Source organism: Bemisia tabaci, chromosome 8, assembly GCF_918797505.1.
Source record: "Bemisia tabaci chromosome 8, PGI_BMITA_v3".
Lineage (NCBI taxonomy): Eukaryota > Metazoa > Arthropoda > Insecta > Hemiptera > Aleyrodidae > Bemisia > Bemisia tabaci.
The window spans coordinates 31,317,403-31,336,073 of NC_092800.1; the positions used below are offsets into that span (position 1 = coordinate 31,317,403).

The following is an 18,671-nucleotide window of genomic DNA, read 5'->3' on the forward strand; positions in this document are numbered from 1 at the left end:
TTTTTGTTTTGTTTTTTTCATAGACCTAATGCTAATAGTATTCTTTTTAATTGATGATGCAAGTAGGTTGTACCTCCTTATAAGTGTCAACATAATAACTAGCCATCTGCCAGTGAAATTTCACTTTTTTACAAGAGTTCTCCCCTTTCTTGTGCTAAATCTGTTGTCACTATTTTTAGGGATCCAATGGAGTCGGACAAAGAAATGGGACAGATCGATGCTCTGAAACCAAATTCATCGGAAATGGTGAACGACCCCTCAGCCCTCGGAAATCAGGATGACAAACCTTTGGCCACGGTTGGCAGCGACAATTCCAATTCATTTCCTAGTCAGTCGCAGCAATCACCGATGGACCCATCTAGTCAGCAACAACAGCCACAGCAGCAGCCGCAACAGCAACAGCAGCAACCAAGTTTACTCCAGCAACCGCAGCTTGTGGGTCAGCAGCAACAGTTGCCCCAGACCCACCAGCAGGTGCCACAAAATCAACAGAATGCCCCATCACTGTTGCCGATTGTCAAAGCCTCTGGAAATGTGTCTGTAAGTTATCCTGGTGTCTTCCCGACCTCAAACATGAACCAGCAGTCAGCTGGGCCCAGGCTCCAGCAAATATCTGCACGTAAGTATCTTATATTCTTTTAAAACATTTTCTTTTTCTTTGTTCACTGTTATAAAAATCGCAAGTCTCATGGGTAGCGAAAGTGTAGAATTTTGAATCCTGAGAAAATCTGGAAGCCCTGGAAAACCAGGAAGATTTAGCAATTCTTTTAAGTCATAAGTAAATTTTAATACAAAAAGGAGAAATAATGATTTTTAACGGTAGCAAACTGGGAGCTCATTGATGGCTCCCTCTGAATACATAGCGTTCATCCCTGAGGAGCTAGAGCTTTGCTGCAGAAGTAGTCTTTCAACAGCTACTTTCCAATTGCCATCAGTAATACCTCTGACAAAATAATAGTCATGAGTGATTAAGAAAAGAAAGTGATGTTGCACTCACTACACCAATTCTTATTCTAGCCGTTTAATTCTCATATTCAGTTCACTACCAGTTTCCGCACAGCTGTGCGTAATTCGAAGATAACTCAGGCGTCACACATGCTAGGTTCCTCAAATGCATGGTATTTTTCATGCATGGTTTTTCTTGTAAGTTGGAAATTCAAATTTTTCATAACCAATGCTTAATAAAAACGTTGATCTCCCGGCTAGGAGTTGATTTCAGTAACTTTCGATGCACAAATCGAGTTATGTGTGACATTTTGAATAAGAAACATGTCTCGATGTTTAAATTCTTATCTTGTCCGGTGGTTCATTTCAACCTAATACACAGGCTTAGAAGTGTTACTTCTTTGTCAACTTTCTCATAGTTATTTTTACAGAACAATAATCAGTGAAATTTGCTTTCGGTTTTAGTGACAGCTGCACAGCAGCAACAAAGGCACCTAGCAATACAGCGGTTACAACAAAGTGGTAGAGCTGTGACAGCAAATGGACAAATAGTTACCAGCAACGGTCAAATACTGACTGCCGCTGGAGGACAGCTAGTGGCTGCTCGGCAGTTAGCTCCTCCTCCGTCACTTCCGCCCCCTCCGTATCCAGGACCTCCGCCTCCGTACCCGGGTGCAATTCAACCTCAGCAACCGCAGCTCCCGCAACAGATTCCAGGGGTAAGTTATTCTAGGATTATTTTAATTATTATGTTAGATCTTCTTAATCCTACAATAATAGGGTGACAGGTTGTTGAAGTGTCTTTGAAAACTTGAAATAGTCCAATAATTTTGCTGCAGAACCTTCAAACTCCTTCTTCTAGACAAAAAAAATATGATATTTTCTACTGCCCTTGCACACTCTTTCAATAAAAATTAGAACTTTTGCCTGTAAGTTCTTGAATTTTGAATTTTTTCAAATTCAAGAGACTTGATGCTGAAATTTGTTTGTGAAAAGCATTTTCATGAGAAATTATGACTGAAAAAAGAAACATTGAAAAGTCACAAAAAAGTCAAGGAATTTCGAAATCCAAGGAAACGTGTCACAGGGTAAAGAACGCAAAGTGTTCTGCAGGTACTTAAGTATCATTAAATTTTTGTTAGCATCTTGAGAATTTGAACTTACTTAAAATCTGAAGAATTTGATAAAAATGTATTGTTCTCTCTTCTAATGGATTGAGTATTTCTTTTTGACAACAGATGAAACATTCCGTTTTTAATAGTTTTTGTTTATTTGTTGCGAAATAGGTGAGAACTGTAGCACCTCAAAACATGATGCAACCACCCCAAAGAAGGCCTCTGTTGCTACAGGTAAGAAGTACTCAGGTAAGGACAAGCTGTAGGCAACCATTTTATTTTTTCTTTTCTTTTCTTTTATCGCACAAAAAATTACTAAAGTTTGCATTTATTCTATCATCAAGTGTACTTTGGCATGTCAGGCATGGAAATAAATCAGAGGAAAAAATGAAATTTTGTAGTTCACAGAACATGAAACAAAGAAATTTTAGAATAAGTAAGAAACGTGTCCCTAAAATTCAAGAGTTCACTTTAATAACAATGTCACCCATCCAAGCCTTAGAATTTACAGAGAACCTTTGATCATCAAGCTGCTTGGCCACGTCTTTTAATTCTAGATCTGCATCAGTTAGTCAGTCATAATTTACAGCAGAATAGTTCAATTTGATCAAACAATTTGTCAGTCAGTTTATTAGTAGTTAAATCAAATATTGAATTTCCAACAATCCTCACTTTAATAGACTCACGGATGGATCGTAAATTAATGGCTGTCCTGCTTGTACAACCTAGGTCTTAAGAAAGTGATCTTATCCACCAAAAAGTATTAACTTCCTTGGGGCCTTGGTATTTTTATAACTTCAACTCTCCAAAATCAGATAGGGAATCAAAATAAATCCCACGTTCTCAAAAATTATAAATTGACATGTTCTGTCCACAAGTTGTCAGATTTTTTGATGATCCAGTCATAATATTATACCTGTTTCCAACCTTTAACTTAAATATTTTTATCTATCTTGAAACAACAGAATCAGATTTGTCATTTTTATTGATTTGAGACGGATGCCTGTCATTTACTGTTTCTGCTCTTACACAATTGTCATGTTTTTGAAGCATGGTGGTCTGATAACACTCATTTTTCATTATGTCCTAATAGGAGCAGCCCTTGCTTCTGGAGGAACTATTGGAACAAGAAAAGCGGGAACAAGAGAAACAGCAAGGAAACCCTAACGCTGTTGCAGCTGTCTCTGTTGCCTCCTCCTCGTCTCCTTTGTTGAGCGATGCAGATTTCGAACGATTGCGGGCTGATGTCCTCAGTTCGGTTGCCAACACAGTGTCATCTTCACCCCCTCGTGTTATGAATGGTAAGTCACTTCTCATGTCACCAGCGTTGAATTCATGAGTTTAAAAATTAGCAATTTCAGTTTAGAAACTAACATTTTAGTAAAAGTGTTGTCTTATTTACTGACATACAAGATACTTCATCAGTGGCTCTAAAAATTAGAACTGTCTACTTCTTTAATCTAAATTAATTATCAAGGGACCGACATTATTCACTTAATTATCTGTATTATGTGGTCCCACCTGATTTGTTGCCAAATATTTGCCAATAATTTGGAACACAGAATAAGATTCATTGTTCATTTTGTTACCCTTTATTATTGTCTATTGCGGGTCAGTTCTAACATTTGAAATTTATTTTGCAGCTCAAGGAATGTTACCTACACCTAGCCTAACTCCGGCTCCTGTTGGTGCCAATATGCAAGGAGCTATGCAAACAAACCTTCAAGGGAACATCCAAGGGAATTTACAAGGAAGTATACAAGGGAATCTGCAAGGAAGTATGCAAGGGAATCTGCAAGGGAATATCCAAACTAATATTCAGACGGGTGGAAATCTGAGACCACCCTTTCCGAGGCCCCAGTGGCCGGCTCAGCAAACTCCTCAGCAACCTCATCTCATTCGTCAACCTCAACCTTCCGTGCCTTCTGAACCTCGTAAGATTTGAATATTTTCAGCCTTTCTTCTTTTCTTGTGTTGACTATTTATAATAATCAAAGAATATTAATATGAGAAGCTGGTTTAGTCATTCCTTTTGTTTTTCTTTCTTTCGTCCTATTTTAATCAAAGGAAGTTTTTACATTCAGGGAAAATTCATGCGTGATGTAAAATCTCACATGAGAAACAACTTTTTTTGGATGGCCCAACAAGGCTGAAACGCGTCTGCAGTTGCCTTCCTGAATGGACGTAACTAGTGTTGCTCCAAACAGCATATCTCTCTGAGGGAAAATTGTACTTCTGTGTGAGCTTTTTCCCTCTCTAATGAGATTTCAGCTTTAAGCTGAAATTTTTACGCACGTTGGCTAAAAAACTCCAACATCCTGTCTTACGACCCGTGCGTTCACCGCAATCGGTTTGAAAAACAACTTTGTAAGGTGAAAAGCACCAAGCAGCCTTATGAGGCAAAAGTCAACCTTGTGACAAAATTTGAGTATGGACTTGTTGTTAAGTTAAGCTAAAGCAAAAAGAAGCCTTATATCTTATAAAAAATGGCTCCAAAGTTATGATGAGCGTATCTGAAAGTCTAAACTACATTCCTTACCTCACAATCTGCGTAAGAATTATGCATTTTTTTAAACTTCCCGCTCAAAAACCACACTACAGCACAGGTCAAGAACGCGTAAGACAAGTCGTTCCATTCAACCCTTGCGCACTGAAATGTTCTACAATATTCAACGTGGCTGATGCCAACCCGCTAGAACACACATGACGAGACAGGATTTTATCAGTGTTTTTATTTACTTTTTCCTTGCCTTGACAAAGACCATGGTGCTTACTGACGATTTGCGCCCAGAGGTGTCAGCCATGTTGAATATTGTGTAGCATCCTAGTGCGATAGGGTTTGGATGGAAGGACTCATTTTATGAATTTTACTGTTCACCTGTGTTACAGTATTGTTTTTTGAAGCAGGAAACTAAAAAAAAAAACATTTTTCTCCTATAAATTGTGAAGTAGGAGTGTATTTCAGACTTTCCCAATGTGCTTGTCTTGATTTTTAAGCCATTTTCTACTGGTGATACCTCTTCGTTTTCTCTAACTGAATTTTGCAACAGTCCCACTATTTATGAATTGGTCTTGATAATTTTCTTCAAATTTTTATTTCATTTTATAATATTCCATTTTGATTTCTGTTTTCGACCAGCTCGAGTGCCTTCATTCAATGCACCTGTTTTGACTGCACCACCCGTTCCCCCTGATGTAATTGTCACTGACCAAGACAGACAAGCACAAATTTTATACGAACGGTGGCTGAATGAGCAAAATAATATTTACACTCAGCAACAGAAGTATTATGATACTGAAGTGCAGAAACTCCGCAAGAAGAAGAAGGTAAGTGGGATCTCTGTTTGAATTTTCTTCTGAAATTGAATCACTAAGTCAATGAAATCATACAAAATGTAAACGCATTCTGTTCCTCCAAAATCTTGGAATACAGACAAATTCAAACAGCTCCGGTTACAAAATTTTTCTTTCAGAATACTATGTTAAAAAATCTACCACTCCATAATGAAACAGTTATCAGCCCCTCACAAGCCCTAAGTTTGACCTATGGTGTGCACTGTATTCGACTTTAGTGAAACAGTGAGTGCCCCTGCCCCTTCGTCTTACACAAGCACACATCTTGTAGTTTTCTGCACGAATGAACATACCGCAATTGTGCTGTTTCAATGTTCCTTGTGTATATTTTATTTGTTCATAAAAGATTTGCTACATGGATTTTCCCTACATTTCTAAATATTTTCTTTCACCCTTGTGATAAGGGAATTTGAAATTGCCAGACTAATTTGTGCAACAGTTCTTCCGTGAAAAACAAAATGTTCGAAAAATTACTGAAATAGTAGACAAAATATGTTAGTTTTGTGGGGAGACAAATGATGTATCTAAACATTCAATGGATCAGGAAAGAAGTAAAATATAGCAAAATGGAAGAGATACCTCACTTTATCAAATATTTATAACCAAGATTTGCTATTTTTGGTGATCTGAAGCAAACTTTCTGATCGTTCTCTCATTCTCAAGGAAAATGTCTCTCATTTTCAAGGAAAATGTATCACTCTCTTATTCGCTTTTTTCAGTCTCTAAGCAGTAAGCAGCGGCAATGTCAGAAAACTGGCAATACCCTGTCAGAGCATGATGCTCATGAGTTAGAACGAGTCACCCTCGAACAGCAAGGTCTCCAGAAGCTTCTAGAACAAAGCCGCAAACAAACCAAAACCCACACTGCTCTTATTAATGTAAGAATTTTATTCTTTTTAGTTGTTAGACTGTCATGTGAGTCCTAGCAGCCATCCAATGGGCTCAAAAACCTCTTAGACCAAAGAAAGTTGCATTCTTTGAGCTCAAAATATCCCTCACAGATAAAAAACTCCTTGTCAGCTGAATTTTGGCAATATAATTCATCTGCGTAATCAGTAAATTAAGTGACAGGACAGTTAAAGATAAGGGGGAAGGTCTTTTAAGAGAGGACCTCTGAATGGAGCTAGTCAAAAGACTGCTAGAATGGGATCTATGGTGAAAAGTCCGAGGAAATGGTCATTAAATATCGTATTATTTTGAAATCGGAAAAGCTTCTGTATCAACTAAAAATGCTCAATAAAGTTTGTCCTAACTATGCTTTTACAACACCAACTTATGATACGAATACTAAATTTCTCCAGAGAAACTCTCATATCACACCATCGGGTTCCTTCAATGCTCATGGATACCTTATAGGAGCATATAGGATCATTATCATATATTACTTCATCAGCTTATAGGAACCAACATACCGTTCTGTGCAGAAACTTATGGATAAAGTATGTTTTGACCCTGGTTTTTAGAGAATTATCAATTTCTCACGAAGTTCATGATTTTTTCGTAAGTATTCCATCCAAGGCAGAAAGGATCATGTATTAGGATACATTTTATACTCAAAGCTTTAAATGTAACGTTAAATCAATGAGTTGTCAAAATTTCCTAGAACAGCTTTCATTTTACCGGCAAAACCTATGACTGTCCAATTTCGGCTTAGTGTTAATCAGAATGAAAGAATTTTGCAAAACATTATCATGCTTTTTCAGGGTTCAGCTGTAACACATTACCTGCTGTGCTGGTTGTATCAACTGGCATTGAAAGGTTCAGCAGGCGTCATACTAGTAATTTTGATGGGAACGTTGTCGCTTGCGTTGAGCGCTCCGCTGAAGTCAACGGTCCATGGAGTTATGTATATGTTCATAGCTTATGACTGGCATGACTCCAGTGGAAAAATGCACCACTAAACTTAAGTTTCGTGTTTGGGGGGTTGAGAAGTCGTGGTATCAGAATAAATACATATCAAAAACATCATGGCAGGCAGTGTGTTAGCCAATTTTTATTTAGATCAAAAGTTGTCTTGATTTTCTTCTAATTCTAAATCATTCGATTTTGAGCAGGAATACAACAAAAAACAAAGGCCCCCAGTAAACAGTGGATCTCCGCAGTCACCGTCGGTCATGATGTCCCCCGGTGGCACCAGCTTACCTCAAAGCTCCCCAATGCAGCAGAGCCCTCGCATTGATACTCCGCTCTCTCAGGTGAGCGAGGACTTACCATTCAGTCCTGTTGGAACGCCAATCCAAAGTCCGTCCTCACAACAGCAGCAACAGCAGCAGCAACAAATGAGAGTTGTGCAAGCAGGCATTCGCTCAAATCTTGTTCCTAATAGCACTATCACGCAAGATCAATTGATGAGGTAAGAAATATCATAAGGCACTCCCTGTTGTTATTTATTTAGATATATCTAAGGTTTAGCTTCAAAAATTTGGCAAAAGTTAAGATTTAGTAAGGAAAAAAAGTGAGACAAATTATTGGAAAGTATCAAGGAAGGTTGAGAAAGCATGGATTTTTCTACCAAGACCTTACATAGAACAAGCAAAAGCGTTTAAGTGCAAGCCTTTAATATAAAATATAACTGAAAAAAGTCAAATTAATTGTGTGACTAATATAAAAAATTTTATCAGTATCAAAATTAAAGTTCAGCTAATCGATTGTATTTTTTGTGCCTATCTCCGTTTGATTAATTTGACAGGAAAACATATTTCTTGTCCAAGTTCTCATATTGTCTTCGTGTTGAAGATTTTAAACATTTTGTTTTGCATTTCAGGCATCCAGGACTAACAGCAAGGTTTATTCGTGCACCAGGGGCAGATTTACGTCCTAGGGCGAATATCATGCCTCCTTTGCAAGGGCCTGATGGTGTGACTACCCCAGGAGTGTATCAGACATCAAAGCCAACAACTGTTGCTGGCACTGGAACTTTCATAACTGCACAGGGAATCAGAACTCAGCTTAATCCTCAGCAACAGCAAGTTCTGCTTCAACGGCAGTTGTTGCAAAGACAACAGCAACAGCAGCAGCAACAACAACAGCAACAACAGCAGCAGCAGCAACAACAGCAACAACAACAGCAGCAACAACAACAACAACAGCAGTCACTGCAGCCAGATAACCAGTCAAATGTCCAACAATCACAAGATGGACAAGTAGTCCAGCAACAGATTCAACAGTTGCAGCAACCACAGCAGCCAACGCAGCAGCAGTTGCTGCAACAGCAACATCAAAGACAGCTTCAAGTTTTACATCAGCGTAAAGCTTTAGCTCAACAACAAGAACTGCTGAAGCAGCAGTTAGCGGATCCAAACATGGCACCACAACAAAGACAGCAGCTGCAGCGTCAACAGCAAGCTTTGTCTTTACAGCAGCAGGAACTGCAGCAGCAGCTAACAATATTGCAGACTCAGCAAGTATTGCTCTTAACGCCTGAGCAGAGAAGAGTACTTGCGCAGAAACTGCCTCTTTACCAACAAAAACAAGCTCAGTTCCAGCAGCTCTTACAATCATTGCAACAAGAACTTCAGCAATTGCAACAACAGCAACAAGCAGGAGGGGGAGAAGCCGTTGACACCAGGATTCAAACAATCAGATCTCAGCAGCTGCAAATTGTACAGCAGCAACAGCAGCTGCAACAACATATACGATTAGTTCAAAATCAATTGGCTCTCGTTGCTCAGCAACAGAACAAAACAGTCGTTACAGCAGCTGGAGGACAGTTTCGCCAACTCATTCAGCAACCTCCCGGTCAACAACAGCCTCAGCAACAGACATTTGTTCAACAGCAGCAGCAGTTTGTTGTTACACAGCAGCAGCAGCAGCCATCACCAATGTCCTCTCAGCCTTCACCAAGTCCGATCCAACAACAGTTGGGGAGGCAAACACCTACATCACCCATGCCTCCTCAAAGTCCGATGATGCAACTGCATCAGGGTCAACAAACTCCCAATTCTCCTATTACCAACAACCAATTCAGTGGCTCACCATTACAGCAACAACAACCTCAGCAAACCTCTCCAATGTTACCTCAGAGTCCTATGCCTTCAGCAACGAATGTTCAACAATTCAATCAGCCATCATCAAATTCACCTTTACATCATCCTGCAAGTCCGATGACCTCATTTGCGCAGCCTCCGAAATCGCCGATGCCCCCTCACAGTCCGCGGGTTCAGCAATTCGCACAACCCAGCTCACCAATGACTCCACAGAGCCCCATGATTCAACAATCGCAGCAAATGAATCCCTCGCCGGGCCCAATGATGCAGCAGTCTCAACAAATGACACCGTTGAGTCCCATGATTCAGCAACAACAGCAAATGGCTCCTCAAAGTCCAATGTTACAACAACAGTCACAACAGATGACTCCCCACAGCCCCATGCTCCAGCAGTCGCAGCAGGGTCCCATGGTACAACAGAATCAGCAAATGGCGCCACAGAGCCCCATGATCCAGCAAATGACTCCGCAGAGCCCAATGGTTCAGCCCACACAAATGGCTCCTCAAAGTCCAATGGTTCAACAGTCGCCAGGTTCCATGATGCAGCAATCTCAGCAAATGAGTCAACAAGCATCTCCAATATCTCAATTTCAACAACCTAGCTCGCCAATTACATCTCAAAGTCCTCGACACGTTCCGAACTCACCAATGATGATAGGAACTCCTCAAAGTCCACTCATACAACACAATCAGCTGCATAGTGCTCTTATACAGAGGCGCCCGTCAGGAACTCACCTTGTTTCTGGAAACAGCCCAATAAGTCAATCTGTTGATCAATCAGCAGCTCGCACTCCACCCGAAGCGGGGAACAATTCAATGGGTGGTGGAGGTGGAAACCCGCATAATCCAACGAATCCAATCCCATTCATACAAGAAATGATGAGTCGTTATGGAAGTATTAAACTTGGACTCAGAGGCGGTGGCCCGATTTGGAACACGGGGAGGCCCAGTCCGAAACGAACCATCTCAAATAGCGTACCACCCAAAGAAAACAAAATCGTTGCTATTGCAACGACTGCTTCCACAAGTAATAATAAAATAACTGAGACAAATCCATCTGATTCTGACTCAGTGAGTGGTGTAGCTTCCCTCGTTTCACCTGACTACAATGAATTTGATGATGATTGTTCAAAAACTCCACCAACGTCAGCCGCAAAGCAAGATCAAATTAACTTGAAAGAGGAAAAAATGTCCATGTTGCGAAGCATTCAAATCGCAAGGATCGAAACAGCACACGATCGGAACGAATCTGCTGAGGAAGAAAATGCTGATGATGTCACCGTCTTTGACAACGTAACCAGGCAATTTGTACTTGTAAACAATGACAGCAGTGGCAGAAATTCCAATGAAGAAGAGGAGGTTGAAGATGAAGAGGAAGAAGAAGACGATGAAATAAAATACGAAATGCAGGATAACAACGTCATGCTGTTGGATGATTCATCGCAAAATATCGAAATTGAGCCAGGGCTCCTGGACGACTGTTTAGTTGCTGGATCAGAGCTTCTTGTTCTAGATGTAGAAGGAGAAGGTGTGGAGGGCGTTATCGATGAAAGGAATATTTTAATATTGGATGAAGAGGATATGGAAGATGAGGAAGAAGAAGAAAATATCGAAGATGAGGATGAAGAACCTGATGATATGTCTGATGATGAGCCATCTCCTCCTTTTGGTCGTAAACGTTTCAAAGGTAAAGTAATGCCACAGCAGCTGATTGATGTGAAAGACGAAGAGGAGGAAGGCAAAAATACTGAATCGGACGGAACTTCCATTGGCAAAGATATCGAAAATGTAGGCTCTTGTAAATCTGACATCGAAATGGAGGGCATAGAATGTGGATCAGTTGATGTCAAAGAAGATCTGTCACAAGCCACAGTTGAAGTTGTCGGAATAGAAAAAGTTGGTGATTCGTCCATCATAAAAATCGAAAATGTAACTGAGCCTAAGGAAGAAAAAATGGAAGTAATCGAACAGCCAAATTCTGAAGTGATAACTACCTCAGAGTCTAAAATTCAAGAACGAACCTCTGAACCACAAACTAGTTCTGAAGCTCAAGGCGATTCTGAGCTAAGTAAGACCAAAGTCTCCTCTGTTTCATCTGTTATTTCCATGGCTCCAGTTGTTACCTCCGTGCCTTCAATTGCAACTATAGTTACATCTTCAACGACAAATGCTGAAGCAGTTGTTACCACTTCCACCTCTCAACTGAAACCAGTCATCCAGTCTGTCTCTGCAGCAAATTCAACATCCAGCAATGTAGCCATTACCGGAACAAGTTTGCCTTTAAATGAAGTAGCCAAGAAAACTAATATACTTGTCTCGAATGTGATCATTTCATCCTCTAGCCAAGGCACTCCAGCTGCGAACCAAGCCTCAACTTTAATATCTGCTCCAAGAATGTCCATTCCTCTTTCTTTCGGATCATCCGGCAGTTTAGCGACTGGAAATCGCCCTGTGACGCACTACGTTCTTGCCCATTCTAATGCTGGCCCCCAACCTAATATACTTAAATTAGATTCTATCAAAGTAGTCACCGCCTCCAGTGCAAGCAGTTTAGAGCAAATCAAGGCCTCAATACAGAACCCTTTAAAACTTCAAACTGTCTCCTCTCCTTCTATTAGTATTCCAGCAGAATCAAAACTGTCCTCTGAAACTTCAACACCTATACCTCCACGATCGTCTTCAGAAATATCCAGCAGTTCTAGCACTCCAATGCCGGGAGCCTCCAAATTGGAATTACTACTTAACAAAACTGATACGAACAATGACTACTTAAAAATATCCAAAGAAATAAATAACAAATTATCACTAGTGAAAGCTGAGCAGCAGATGAAATCGGAAATGAAGCATCCGAGTACATTGGCACCCTCAGTTACAGCAGTAACTAGCTCAGTAGTCTCTACAGCAGCTAGTTCTGTTTCCTCCATTTCTAGTTTACTTGCAACCTCAACAGTAACTGGAACGCCAGTTGCGACTGGGAAGCAGAAACCCTCTGCAGAGGTGACATCCACTACTTCTGAAACGAAAATTAACTTAAGTACATTAAGCACGCAATCAACTGTTGCCTCATCAACAGAACTGAAATCTGTGAAAACTGAGTCAAGCTCAGCTTTGTCAGATGCCTTGAAATCGAAAATAGTCCAGTCACTGAGCACCTCTCCTGCGATCAATAGCAGTCAGGCTGAAAATGTCAGCTTAATCTCAGCTCCATCCGAACAAATCAAGAAGCTGTTAAACGAAGCACCAGCCACAACGTCGTCAGCATCTCAACTTCCAATGAAAAACATCAGCAGCTCTGAACTGTCAAGTTTGAAGATCAAAGAAAACCCCAACAGTTTATCTCCATCTCACTTCATTCCTCTGTCCTCCATCATAACATCAAAGTCATCCGAGTCCATGGTATCAGGCAGATTACTGTCAACTTCTGTCAAATCTACTCCTGTGTCTGGCGAAGAAACGCAGTCTCAAAACGTTCTCCTCAAGCAGCTTTTGCAAAACACAGCCTGTGCTACTCCGACAACTCTGTCCACAAGTTCTAATACCTCATTACCAATAACAAGTGTAATAGCTCCAACCTGTGCCCCAACTCTGCCTGTCGTGCCTAACCTAGAAGCCCAGTTGGCGTTGCCTGTGCCGCCAACACCATCAGCACTGATTCCTCCGATTTTAACCAATGAACCGAAGGAGTCCAAAGAAACTCCAGTGGTTACCTCTCATCAGCAAACAGTTTCTCCACCGAAGATAACTTCCTCAGCCATTACAAATGCTATAACGAAGAACATTTTCCAATTCGACTCCAATGATAACAAAGATGGGAAAGTGCCTCAAAGGAGACTATCATCAGCTTCTATTGAAGAACAGAAGCCAACTGTAACTCCACCAGCTGCATCACCTAAAACGACTCCTATGTCGCAGTCACCAGCGATGAGCCCCACTCTTGCCAAAAGCACACCCTCAACAACATCTTTCGGGAGCCCTTTTTCAACCATCACTTCCTCACCAATAGTGATCAAGCAAGAGTGTACTACATCTGCTCCAACTTGCAGCACCAGCACTCCAATTTTAGACACTAAACCACCGCTATTGACTACTTCAACAAGCTCTGGTTCATTCGATTCGCCATCTTGCATCAAGAAAGAACCGTCATCTACGCCTAACTCCTTAGCGTCTCCTGTGAATTCAAGTGGCTTAGTTGTCCCATCACCGAAAATGAGTCCCATGACAGTCGATGTGAAAAAAGAAGCTGTATCATCAGATGAAATGATCTCACCACAACTGTCCAAATCTCAAGACTCGCTGAACGATCAATCCAACAATTCCTCAGTTGCTTCCTCCACAGAATCTACCCCTGCATCTGTTTTAACCAGTGAAGGTAGGATAATTTTCTTTTCTACCATCCACATCAGATTAAATGTTGTAATGTACAATTTTGGTGCTCTTCCAGCAACTATCCTATTCAAATTGCAATGTAATCGGAAGCTCCCAACAGCTCATCTTAGCAATAGCACAAAAATTTAACATTAAATTGGAAGAAGTTGTTTAACGTCCTAATAGACAAGATCAATGAAAGGTTGCGTTTCAGGAGATGCGTTCATAAAATATAACAAAGCCAAGGAAAAGAGTATCGTTTCAGAGCTTTGATGAAACCACAACCTTGTTGAGCTAAGTTTCCAGAGTTATAAATCCCTCAAAATACTTCTTAAAATTCTCCATTTATTTATTTTGAAATTGTGAATAAAGTTTGACAGATATATACTGTATGCGCACCACTTGACCAAGGGAATAACAATTTTTTGTCTACACTTGAAATTAGAACAAATATACATGTTTTATTGAAAAATTGGTGGGAAAGAAAACATGGTGACCTCTTTCATTCCAGATTCCAATTTTTTTATCATTTCAAATAAAGTGTACATGCTAGTCGAGAGTTGATAACTTTGCAAATAGAAAAATTAACCATTTTTTTGGCAATTCACCCAAATCATGCTTATTTTCACTAGAATGCCCCTACCTCTGGAGAAAAATGTATGTGACGTGCTCATTGAATTTCAAAAATTCTATAGGTATTATAATAAACATTACAAGGATATTTGAAATTCAATTTCAAATCCCTTTTTAAAAATGAAGGAGTGATGAAAGAGAAACAAGATTTTATTGCCAGCTAATGCATTTTAAGCAAAAGCATCTTTTTGATCCTTTATTTGGTTTTTTCTCCTACAGAATTGAAGAAACTGAAACGGCGTCAATATCAGCAGAAAAGAAGACAAAGTCAAGGCAAAGAAGCAATTGGTGGAACACCTAAGAAAAGGCCAAGAAAAGTAAGTCGTATTGTCAAAAACTGCTTCTAAATCATTTGAATGGATGTGCTGTAGATCATTGTTCTACATTTGTGACTGTCCAAGGGGAAAAAAGACCGTAGTCGACGGAAGAAAATTTTCAATTTTTGATTTCTGTTGAGTTGTGAAGGAAAATCGGATTTTGAAATTTTCTATCACCTTGAAAGTCAGATTTTTTACTTTGCTTATCATTGCCTTTCATCATATTTTATGCGCTTGATAACAATGTCATGGCAGTATTAAAATCTGCATTGAGTCAGTGACTCTGTGAAAAGTTATTTCTGGTCGGGTAACTGTGATTTGTGACCTTCACAGTCGCAAAAGACTGTTTAAAGACAAAACGTAACACGTATTGACATCGTAGATGGAGCTGAGTGGGCGACTCATTGCAAATTTTTTTCATCTTAAATCTTCTGCACTGCTTATGGCTCTGCATGGTATCTTAACTTATAACTTTTCTCTTTCCAGAGCTCAAAGGTGGAAGAAGATTATGATTCTTTTATTGATTCTTTGATGGTGCAACTGAGGACATTACCACCCATGACTGTTTTGGAGCCGAAACTCGGCAATAATTTCACTGTGTGTCCACTTTTCGGAACTGGAGATTTGAGCAAAGTTGTCAACAGGTATTGATTTTTGTTTTATTTTGTTGTCTGTAGCCCGCTCAAAATCAAATCATCCGTCTTGAGATCATTATTTAGAAAGCTACCATGAATCTTTGTGTAATGGGAGCTGTGCAAATTACTGAAATTAGGGTTAAAATTGTCTTTCATGAGTTGAAATTTATTGTCTCATAACAGTAAATTTAGAGTTTTCGTAATTAATAAAGTATCTTAATGTAGGCCAGTTAAATTCTGAACCGAGTCATACTTATTTCTCAGATTCTCGCAGCAGAGCTACGGCCAGGCTTCCATCATGGATTGTGAGAAGTTGCGTCACAATGCAGGTACAGGAAGATCAACAAATCAAGAAATTTTAGTGTAATCTAAGATTACATTTTATAAGGGAATGCCCCTTCCCCCTCTGCCTTATTTTATGACTCAATTAAAGGAGCAAATTAGGCTGCGTAGATATCAAAATGAAAAAATCAACATTTGGAATCTTAATATTCTTCCTCCCTTATTTAACAGTTGGAAACCTGGTGAACTGAGAGGATTATACGGGAAGGCTTTCATCCCTGGAGTCAGTGATTATTACACCACAGAACCTTTCGGTGATGAAATGCCGTTACCGCCTCAGCCTCAACCCTCCACCCAGCGAGGCTTCTACAATGAAGAATTTGCACCACTTAAATTGGATACTGACTGTAAGCATTTTTCATTATTTGATTCACTCAGTCTCAAACCAACACATAAGTGCGTTTCACCTATATTTACATTTTTAAGAAGAAGAAAAATTAAATTTTTGCTTAATTACTAAGCTTATAAGAGTCCATAATTGACTGGATGCCTTTTAATTTGTGATTATTTGTCAATATTTTCTAGTTTAAAATTGTGCCAACTTTATTTTCCTCTAAAAGAGGACTTATGAATTTTCTTCTGTTTTTGTGAGTACTACATGCTTTTTTCGCTTCATGGAGGTAGTGAGAAATAATGCTGTAGAAAAAAGAAACTTTAATTTTCAAGGCACTCTGAAAATTCCCTGATATTATTTCATAAATCCCAGGAAATTTATTTTATCTTTTACATCCTGAAAAAGTCCCCTAAAATATTTTTTTTCTTATCGAGAACTCCTTGAAGACTTCTTAATTTGGTTTTGAAAAGCAGCCATGAAACCTGTCGACACTTATCTTAGTTGCAGAGAGACGAACGGTTTTACTGCCACACATACCAAAAAATCATGTTTAATGTTGAATCAGTTAATTAGTTAGTCAATTCAATATAACATTTGAATGGTTTCTCCTCGTTACAGATGATGAAAGGAAAGTGGACTTCCTAATACGAGAAAGAGACATTGATACTCCAGATACGATCGTAAGTTCATCCTCACCTGAGTGTATTATGCCTGACAATCCCATCAGATTCCCAGGTTTACGTTTGATCGATGAGGATGACTCCGAGGATGAAGACAAACACCTGCGAATGCTCAAGAGGATGTCACCTGTCATTCCCTACATTTCGCCTTTCGTCCTCCATCCCAAACCGCAGCGACCCACTGATGATGCGGTATGTTTACTATTCCTTTCGCAAACTTCAACAATCTCTAACTTTCAGTGGAGAAAATTAAGATCCAAAAATCCTCCATCAAATATGAATGGAGATATTTTTGCCAGAGTTTTTTTAATGTATTTTGAATTGATTCTGATTTCAATCATTCGTCTTAGTACAGGAAGATTGCTAAGGAACTTTTCCATCAGGTTTCCTTTTTCTAAATGATCCAAACAGTTTTCTCCACATTAATTTCAAAGATATTAAGACAACTCATTGATATTATATTTCTTTGATGTTTTCTTTCTATATTAAAAAAGCTCCAAGATATATACCTCAATCGAGTTTATATGTCCTTATGAATTATCCAGCAGACCCAATGCAAACTTCGCAATGCAGCCAATAATCAATTTTTTTTTTTTTTTTTGTTATTTTTCTAATATTAAAAAAAGGTTGTCACAGTATGGGAAAACAGGGAAATTTCAGGGATTTTTAAAAAGTCAGAGTAAATGACAAAAGTGTCAGGAAAGAATTGTTACGTCACCCTTATTTTCTCTCTAGAATGTGTTTGACATTTTGAACAACAAATTTTGCGTGAAAATTATTTCAAATTTCGTCATTTTAGCCAGCTGACATATCTTCAGTTGTCAAGGGATTTTACCAAAAGGTGTCAAGGAATACAGAGAAATGCTAGACAATTTCATCATCTAAATTCTGTGGCAACCCTAAAAAAAAGAAACAATGTTGATTCGTAGTTTAAATTTTTTCAAGCTACCAAGTATCATTGCAAGGTTGATGTGGCGAAATACCTCCGAAAATTCGTAACATTCAATAGTGTCACGATAACTGTGTACATTAATTCGATTAACTTTTTTTTTCTAATTCCGCCCTATATTTTGCTGTATGTGTAGGACAAAGAAAATCAAGGAACACCCTCGTCAATTCTGCTGAAATCAAGACTATCACCATCTGCTGGCCCTCTGAAAGACAGCGCAAATGTAACAGTCACTTTAACATTATCAAGTTCAGCAGCAGAAGATGTGGTTGGAGTGCTGAGAAATCTAGCAAATGTTTTGCGGATTCCAGCACCGACCAACTACCGCATCTCTGAGAGGACAACTACCCCACCTAGTCATCAGCTGGGTTTATACAGAACCAAAGGAAAAGATGGAAAAGAAGGAGGTATGTACATTTTGTCTCTGTGACGGCATTTGCGTCATTGTTTTGCCTCACTTACAGGATAATCTGTGGGTCCAGACAATTTTGCCCATCTATATTTACGCCTGATCTCCTGAAAAAGCCTCTAAATTTCTCCTTTTTACCTATTTTGAAAAAGAAAAAAACAAACAAACGAAAGTAAGGTAGTATGCCTAAAATTTTGTGTAAAGAGTGAAAAATTTTGAAAAAGGGCTGAGAAATCCCGAGTATTTTTTTCTCTCTTAAAAAAATCACAAGTGACCCAGAGATCTGTAATCCTAAAATTTCCCCCATTCCTATCGGAATCGTTATCTGTAAGTCAAAATCATGCCTCATAATCAAGAAATTATCATGTTCCATGGTACTGCAAAATCTCGATGCTTTCATTCTTCACCAAATGAAATCTCCTATAGTTAAATATTTACTCTCAATTTTTCTGGTTTTGTAAGAAAAGTATGCTTAGAAAGGAAGGAGGTTATCAGTGTTTGCTACCACATTATTTTTTCCGGTAACCTCCAGCCAGTGGTATTGATATCATGAACATTCATCAATAGATATCATGGTGAGCAACGCATAAACTTTGGTTTCAACTTT

At 39.2% G+C, this 18,671-nt stretch overlaps 1 protein-coding gene across 9 annotated transcripts in view; it reads left to right on the forward strand.

The window, feature by feature from the left end:
• LOC109034958 (uncharacterized) overlaps window positions 1-18,671 on the forward strand; it is a 73,208-nt gene that overhangs the window by 40,480 nt on the left and 14,057 nt on the right. For 7 of the 9 annotated variants that reach the window (XM_072303776.1, XM_019048390.2, XM_019048396.2 and 4 more), the window contains 14 exons: window positions 180-619; window positions 1,411-1,664; window positions 2,232-2,309; window positions 3,154-3,361; window positions 3,704-3,994; window positions 5,200-5,387; window positions 6,134-6,292; window positions 7,469-7,767; window positions 8,179-13,769; window positions 14,618-14,715; window positions 15,202-15,359; window positions 15,864-16,039; window positions 16,645-16,898; window positions 17,792-18,062. In XM_072303776.1, the coding sequence (XP_072159877.1) occupies window positions 180-619; window positions 1,411-1,664; window positions 2,232-2,309; window positions 3,154-3,361; window positions 3,704-3,994; window positions 5,200-5,387; window positions 6,134-6,292; window positions 7,469-7,767; window positions 8,179-13,769; window positions 14,618-14,715; window positions 15,202-15,359; window positions 15,864-16,039; window positions 16,645-16,898; window positions 17,792-18,062 (8,465 nt within the window). The remainder of the gene's footprint in view (window positions 1-179; window positions 620-1,410; window positions 1,665-2,231; window positions 2,310-3,153; window positions 3,362-3,703; window positions 3,995-5,199; window positions 5,388-6,133; window positions 6,293-7,468; window positions 7,768-8,178; window positions 13,770-14,617; window positions 14,716-15,201; window positions 15,360-15,863; window positions 16,040-16,644; window positions 16,899-17,791; window positions 18,063-18,671) is intronic. The other 2 variants (XM_019048392.2, XM_019048397.2) reach the window with 1 other exon arrangement.